Source organism: Chionomys nivalis, chromosome 1 (assembly GCF_950005125.1).
Source record: "Chionomys nivalis chromosome 1, mChiNiv1.1, whole genome shotgun sequence".
Classification (NCBI taxonomy): Eukaryota; Metazoa; Chordata; class Mammalia; order Rodentia; family Cricetidae; genus Chionomys; species Chionomys nivalis.
The window spans coordinates 196461803-196470398 of NC_080086.1; the positions used below are offsets into that span (position 1 = coordinate 196461803).

General features: G+C 38.9%; 1 protein-coding gene across 1 annotated transcript in view; it reads left to right on the forward strand.

The window, feature by feature from the left end:
- Positions 1-8101, forward strand: part of Pon3 (paraoxonase 3) — a 36345-nt gene extending 28244 nt beyond the window's left edge. Inside the window, exons 6-9 of the mRNA XM_057780069.1 lie at positions 683-883; positions 2404-2485; positions 2710-2838; positions 7575-8101. Coding sequence (XP_057636052.1) covers positions 683-883; positions 2404-2485; positions 2710-2838; positions 7575-7733 — 571 coding nt within the window. The 3' untranslated portion in view covers positions 7734-8101. The remainder of the gene's footprint in view (positions 1-682; positions 884-2403; positions 2486-2709; positions 2839-7574) is intronic.
- The last annotated feature ends 495 nt before the right edge of the window (positions 8102-8596 follow it).

Here is an 8596-nt window from a genome sequence, read left to right on the forward strand (position 1 = left end):
TGTGTCAGATTGTCCTCACTTAGGGTCCTAGGAGAACAATAGTACGCCCCCAGAAAGATTGCTTGTTTCTATTAAAATGATCTCTTATTGGTTCCCCAAGTCTTTCATTAAGAAGCTGGGAAGATGGCTCAGGCAGTTAAAAATCTTATCTTAGAAGTATGAGGACTGGAATTTGATTCTCAGAACTCATGTAAAAAATGGCTACACATGGTAACATGTGCTTATAATCCCAGTGTTACGGAGGCAGAGATAGGTAGATGCCTAGGGCTTACTGGTCTACCAGCCCAGTCTATTTGGGAGAGTTCCAGACCAACAGGAAACCTCAATAATCAACAAACAAAATTATATATATATATACATATATATGTCAAAAAGTCACATGACAATGCTTAACTTTAATAATTAAACCTCATTCCAAAGGAAAACAAAGCTATTATTTCTGTCACAGAAAATCATCATTAACATCTACAAGTCTAGAGTTTGTTAATATTAAATTCATTTTTTACTTAAAATCATAAATAGCCAAAGTAAAACATGTGGAAGTAAAGCCAGAACATTTTATGGGATTGATTAATTCATCTTAATTCAAGTCTGTCATTTAAAACTGGTAAACATGGTAATCTAGGTATGTGTTAATGCCTTTGTCAATAATCAAGGTATTCAAGTACTTTTTTTTTTTCAGTGTGAATGACATTGTGGTGGTTGGGCCAGAGCAGTTTTATGCTACAAGAGACCACTACTTTACCAGCTACTTCTTGGTACTTCTGGAGATGTTCATGGACTTTCAGTGGACTTACGTTCTTTTCTACAGCCCACGAGAGGTCAAAGTAGTGGCCCAAGGATTCAGTTCTGCCAATGGAATCACAATCTCACTAGATCAAAAGTATGTGCTTTCAGAATAGTTCTGCCCTTTTTCCTGGTCACTTTGAAGAGCTCCTTGCCTCAAGAGCTCCCTTAAGCTCAAGCAGTCGGTGTGAGTGGAGTGCTCAGGTGTGCACAGAGTTCACAGGAAATATGTGACACTAAAAATTATTTGTTTTCTTCAATTTCAAGTCCCCTCCAGGAAAAAAGAGACTTAAAAAATATAAACTTTGTTCAAAATTCTTGCACAATTAAACGCACTTTTTCCAATTTTCTTTCCAAAAACAGGATGAATATTCAATATTTTTGCCCCTTATAAGTGCAGAAAGAAGGCACTTAACCACATCTATAAGACCATATTAACTTAAAAGCTCTTATTAGAGAGAGAAACCTGCCTTAAACATGTGATGGTGCAGTTGGCAGACTTATGATAATTCCATGACTACTTTTAAGAAACATGAAAATGTTGTGGGATAATTTTCTTTGTACACTATGAGGATATGTATTTGCTAAGGCACCTTCTGATTTGTTTACTAAAGAGCTGAATGGCCAATAGCTCGCAGAAGAAGATAGGTGGGATTTCCTGGGAAAGAGAGGAAGAAGAAGGAGAAGGAATCTAGCCCTGGATTTCACCAGCCAACTAGTGAACTAGTACCATACTGAAGAGTGGTAATGGAGTCATGTGGCAGGCATAGATTAAAAAATGTGGGTTCATATAAGTTATAAGGCCAAGCTGCCGTAATTAATAATAAGTCTCCATGTAGTTATTTGGGGACTGGTGAATCTAAGACAGACTGACAAGATTGCTTGCTATATAAAATTTTAGATGAGAACATTCCAGGCAAAGAATTAAGACTTAAAAGTTTTTAAAACCACAGATATACTATGGATAATAACATTTAGATTTGAGGTCATGAGTGGGGATGATCTTTGTATAAAATGCCTTTGGACTGAATGCAGAGGTGCATGTCTTTAATGTCAGAATTTGGAAGGCAGAGGCAGGAAAAAAAATCTATTATTTTGAGGTCAGCCTGGTCTACATAGTGAGTTCCAGGACACCCAAAGCTACATAGTAGAATGCTTTCTCAAAAAGCAAAAATAAATAAATAATAAAACAAAAACAAACCAATAACAACAACAAAAGAAAATGCCTCTGTGCATTTTCCCTGTTTGGAAAACACAGTGCACTTGAGCTCCAGGGCCACACCATTGTTCTTTCAAGCTCTAAGTGTGCAAGTATGGGCTCTTTAGCCTTGGAAGGATGTTCTTCCCTCATTCAATTGAAAAAAAAAATTAGAGATTGACCATATATGTTATCTATAATATTACTTTGTACTTCATGGTAACATTTCACATTCAAAGTCTATAGAACATTTCGATAACATTGAAAGTACCACTCTGTTATCCTCTTTTATAGTATTGTAGAAAACATCACTATAGTACTTCAAACCAATGTGAATTTGTATATTTGTTCTCCAAAAAGAAGACAATGTCATATTTTGTTACTACTTGCTTAAACATTAAGTGTTATATGCTTTGTAGGTATATCTATGTAGCTGATGTAATGGCTAAGAACATCCACATATTGAAAAAACATGATAATTGGAATTTAACTCAAGAGAAGGTAAGAGTTCCCCAGCTAACCCATACAGCAAGACCCCACATATAAGTCTCATACTTGATCCAGGAATGCTTTTAAGGACCCACAGCCATTTATACTTTTAGAGTGCAATCACAACGCCCCCTAAAAATACCAGTGTCCAGTACCAGGAAGAATTGGTAGGAGGGAGGGAGGGGGATGGCAGAGAACATTAAGATAATGTCCTCACTGCTTCCTCTTTGTTGAAGGTAATTCAATTGGGAACATTGGTGGATAACTTAACTGTTGACCCTGCCACAGGAGACATTTTGGCAGGATGCCATCCTAACCCCTCAAAGCTATTGGTGTACAACCCTGAGGATCCTCCAGGGTCAGAAGTAAGTACTGATTCTGGAACTCATAGGCATCTCTGCAAGAGTGAAAATTTGCTGAGGTGATGTTGAGGGCATTTATGTGGGTCACATTTACATTCCAGAACTGAATAAGTATTATATATACTGAATATATATATAATATATATATTATATATAACTGAATAAATATATATAATACTTATTTAGTTCTAGAATTATATATATATATGTATGTATTAGAGATATTGGCAGTTTAAAGAGATGGAGTCCCTACATTTTTTAAGCCACAAGGGGCTGATGTAATATCTTTGCCAGACAGCAGGTCCTTGTTGCTGGAGATCACTCGTTCATTCCGCTGCCCAGACTTCCGAAATAATCCCAAAGAAATCTGTATTAATTGCAATACTGTTTGGCCTATTAGCTATATTTCCGACTAAGTCTTATACCTTAAATTAATCCACTTCTATTAATTTGTGTATTGCCACGTGGCTGTGGCTTATAGGCAAGGTTTTGGTGTGTTTGTCTTCTGCCAGTGGCTACATGACTTCTGCCTCTGCTGTCTATCTCCCAGAATTCAGTTTAGTCCCCACCCCCACCCCCACTCCACCCCTGACCATACCCCGCCTCCCCACCCCACCCTACCCCACCCCCACTGCCTAGCTCTGTTCGGCCCCACCATTGCCTCAAAGAAGTTTCTTTATTAACTAATGATATACAGAGGGGAATCCCACATCAGGTCTTAACTTGGCAAGTGCTTTGCTATTGAGAGGAAAGAGGAAAGATGATCTTGATAGGTGATATTGACATAGATGGCCCTACTGTGTTTCCCATAGAAGGCAAGCTCTGAGATGCTGCTATAGTGGGGCAGAGGGGGAGACATGCCTAGAACCATCTCTGTTCCTACCACTGAGCACACAGCCTGCACCAAGACATGCCTAGAACCATCTCTGTTCCTACCACTGAGCACACAGCCTGCACCAAGACATGCCTAGAACCATCTCTGTTCATACCCCTGAGCACACAGCCTGCACTAAGGCTTCAAATGACGTGAGTCTCTGAAGTAGATAAACTTTTGTTCTCAAGTTCTAATAAATATGACAGTGTTCAAAAGTGTTTCCTTTTAAAAGATTTTTTTTTAATTTTAAAAATATATCTTCTAAAGTAAAAACCATGAATTATCTGCAGCATTTAAACCAATTACATAACACTGCATTTTCTATGACACTGAGTTGAAGAATAATAATAAATTTTAAAACTTCGTTGAATTTAACCACTACAAATTCTTTCACACATTCTTGAAATAACTTATTTTTGACACTTACATTTTGCCAGATATTGTTCTAATGTTTGGGCTATCTCAGAAATTAAAATAAACAAAGCTAGTAAGATGGTATAAAGCACTTGCCATGTAAGCCCGATGACCTAAATTCAATCCTTGGTTCTACCATGGGAGAAGAGAACCAACTCATAAAAGTTATCTTTTGACCTCTACAAATGCTGTGGCATGTATGCCTGTACTTGTATGTCCATCTGCTCAACACACATGCTTACAAAAAAACAAACAAAAACAATAAAATAAAACTTAATCATTAAAAATCCATACAAGACCCCAATCTTAGAGCAGTGAAGGACAAATAATACTAAATGAATGTGTAAGTTCATAAGCACATAAAAGTTCACTTATAAAAAGAATATATAAGTTGCATAAATGGTAAGTTGTGCAGGAAGAAACAACATGGTTAGGAAGAGGGTGAAGATTGCTAAAAGGCATGGGCAGGTCTTGGCTTGAAGACAGAAAGAGACTCGAAGCTGTGGCCTGAAGAAAGGTGTGACTTGTTTGTGAAGTTGCAAAACTGAAATCCAAATTTTCTTTGCTTCTTCATTGACCCAGGAGGGGTTATTTCTATCAAAGAATATGACTCTTTTTAAATTATTTTTATTTGAAATTAGCACATTAGTCATGAAATCTTTAAGAGAGCATCAAGAAATATTTTAAAGCAATCATATTATTGAGATCTTATGGGTGTAGTTTCCCAGTCATGTCTAGAAGACATTACAAATGAGAACCATGCGATGACAACAGCCATTGGCATGGCTGTGCGGATGGGGAAAATGGCACAGAGTTCTATCTCTGAAGGAAGAGCTGCAGCCAATCAGTGGCTGCTGAGAGAAGGAGAATCAGGTTTTTCCAGGTGTGAACCTTCTGATAGGTTATCCAGTCCCAAGTGGTCAGCCCTAAACACATGTACATCCACAGTACACAGGCTCAGCAGAGTGCGTGTGCCTTTAACAGTAACAACTGAAGAAGAGGTCATGGGTTTCAGAGGGATATGAGAGGAGTTGGGCTGGGGAGAGTGGGGGTAGAAATGATATAAATACGGTATTCATGGAGGAAATTCTCAAAAATTTCACTAATAAGTTTCAACAAAGTAGATCAACTTTTGCTCTGTGATTACAAAGTGAAAATAGGTAGTGAATACAAGCTTCCAGTCACTCACTTGCTATCTACCCATCAGCCTTTTTACATCACTGACGCCTATTATATGGAGAGATCTAAAGCATGCCATATGTTTATGTATTTTCATTATTAATTTTTTCACATCTACACTTATATAAAATGAATTTAAAACACAACAACTTGGAAAACGATAGCTTTCCCCTTTACACCTTTTGTTTTTTAAGATTTAAAACAACCCAATTACATGCCTGAAGAAATTCTAGGTTCTTTCTTGCAGTAATTGAAATAAGAGATACAATGTTCATCTAGAGCATAAAAATCACGCAATGACTCCTGCCTTTCTGCGACATGGAAGCTCTCAATGGACAGAACTATTCCTTGGACTTTGAGATTTAGTTAGCCAGCATATTCTGACTTGGTCCTAGATTCTATTATAATAAACTATAATTAATATATATATACATATATATGCATTTGATTATTTTATGTATATATACATACATTTAATCTCAGAAGTAGAAACTAGCCTAAAGGAAGAAGAATTGTTATCCCAGCTAGCAAGTCAGCTGCCCTTTTTCAGATATACACCCTGCTGCCTTCCTAGAGACAGACAGAGCTTCCCTACAAGTGCCTGGCCAAAGCCTCTGCTCTAAGTGTGTCCCAGTTAGGGTCACTACTGCTGTGATGAAACACCACAACCAAAGCAACTCAGGGAGGAAAAGGTTTTTTGACTTGCATTTCCACATCACTGTTCATCATCGAAGGAAGTCAGGACAGGAACTCAAACAGGGCAGGATCCTGGAGGCAGAAGCTGATGTAGAGGCCATGGGGAGAGGGTGCTTGCTCAACATGCCTGCTCAGCCTGTTTTCTTATTGATCCCAAGACCTCTTGCCTGGGGATGGCACCACTCACAATGGACTGGGACCTCCCCATGAGTCAGTAATTAAGGCAATGTCCTATGATATTATGAAGGCCTTGTCTCAGTGGAGGTTCCCTCCTTTCAGATAAAACTTACCAGCCCAAAGGGAAGGCAAACATTACTGTGAGATAATCGAAAACTTGTTAAAGATGTGTTTCTCAGGTCCCCATTTTCAAGTTTGAACACGCATTCATGCTAAACCAGCCTTACCTCTCCACAGTTGCTGACCCTCCACTTAGTTGCCTTGTGTTTTCTGTATGAGATCCAAGCTCCATTATTTTCATGTAGCAAACTTGAAACCAAGTTTTTGGAACTTGGAATGAAAGTAAAAATGAAAGGAAACAATGAAAACAACCTGAAGCTTCATTCTATTGCAAGAGATCAATAAGGGGAACCTTTGCTTCATGGCTAGTTGTTTTCCTTTGATTCCTGTCTTTGCTGTCCCCCACCCCGACCCTGTCCAGTGAACTTCAGCCAGGCTTCTTGGAAACCTGAGAGCTTATGTTTGCTGATTAGCAAAGCTAAATGTGCTAAGCCTGGGGATCAATAACAGCCCTAGGCAGCGGCAGCTCCAAACTCCTGCACCTTCTTCCTGTTCCTGAGCTGCTTCACAGATATGGGGTCCTTCAGCAGTGGAGACTGCCACCATGTTGACTAGCAGGTTGGGCTAGCTGACTGGGTGCCCCTTAGTCATCCTCTCCCGGGATTCTGTCCTCATACTATAGGCTCAGTCAAAGGCACATTCATAGGCAGAGAATTACTGCCAACTCAGGAGTTAGACAAGTGTTTATGGGACCCAAGTTTCTTCTTCAGAGATGCCAAATTATCAACCTGCTGAAGGTCTCTATAGGGGAATTTGACTAATGTTAACAGCTAGTCAATTATCTCACAGAGATATTGTTAGGACATTAGTACCGCTATAGAAGAAAACTTTTTTTTCCCTTTTTTTTATTAATTTATTTAATTATTAAAGATTTCTGCCTCTTCCCCACCACCACCTCCCATTCCCTCCCCCTCCCCCAATCAAGTCTTCCTTCCTCCTCAGCCCAAAGAGCAAGCAGGTTTCTCTGCCCTGTGGGAGGTCCAAGGACCACCCACCTCCATCCAGGTCTATTAAGGTGAGCATCCAAACTACCTGGGCTCCCACAAAGCCATTACGTGCAATAGGATCAAGAACCCATTGCCATTGTTCTTCAGTTCTCAGTAGTCCTCATTGTCCATTATGTTCAGCGAGACCAGTTTTGTCCCATGCTTTTTCACATATACTTCCAAGTTTTAGCTTATTGGTTTCTGAAAGTATTCATTTGTCCCAGAATTCTTGGGAAGAAAAATCTCTCTAGATGGCTTTTCTTGGATACTAACGAGTTACCTTCTCTTGACAGGTACTACGCATCCAGGATGCTTTGTCAGACAAGCCCAGGGTGAGCACAATCTATGCCAACAATGGGTCTGTGCTTCAGGCCAGCACTGTGGCTTCTGTGTACCACGGGAAAATGCTCATAGGCACTGTTTTTCACAAAGCTCTGTACTGTGAACTCTAGATCTTCTTCAAAAGTCTTCATACTTTTCATATTTAGCCAAAGTAAAATTACAGTTGTATGCTAAATGGAACTATAATTATTTGCAATTACCAGAAAAATGTGTATAACTTTTCTTATGGAGAAAATAAAAAGAGTACAGAAACTTACACCTGCGAAATCAAGAGTCAAGTTAGTGTTGAGCAAACCAGAAACCCATATATTCTGCTTTGTTGAGTTTCCCCAGTGTTCTGTTTACAGTGGATTTACAGGCTGTGACCACTAAAGTCTCCTATTCACTTAGGCTTGTATTGCTTGATGACTGTTTAGTAAAATTTTCTCCCACAACTGTGATATTCTGAGTCGCTGCCATCCAGACTAGTGAAAAGAGCTAATGTCTAGCTCTCACCATTCTTATTCTCATTGCTGTCTTGTATAGGACACTATCTTGCAATCAAGTATCCCTACCTATAATTCTCATCTTGAGACCCCAAAGCCTGCCTTGGACTTGGTTTTGTCCCAAAATAGCATCATACAGGGAACACGATTTTGAAACAGACAAGACAAAGCAAGCCTCGTCGCTTTGATATAGACGAGCCTCATCAGCTAGCTTAGTGCAAGCTGTGCTGATATGTTTGAGTAAGACTTTTTTTATACTGATACTTCCATTGTGAGTGTAATTAATCTTCTTGGCTCTGAATATAAGAAGGGCCTTGAGACAGCCATCTTCAGCTTTCTCTACTAGTTAACTCAATAAACATTTAATAAGCATGCCAACTGACTGGCACCAATAAGTCTAAAATGAATAAAATTATTATGACTAAAGGGCATGTTGTAAGGACAAATCTAAACTTAATTTGATGGGAATAAATACATTACTTTCTTGG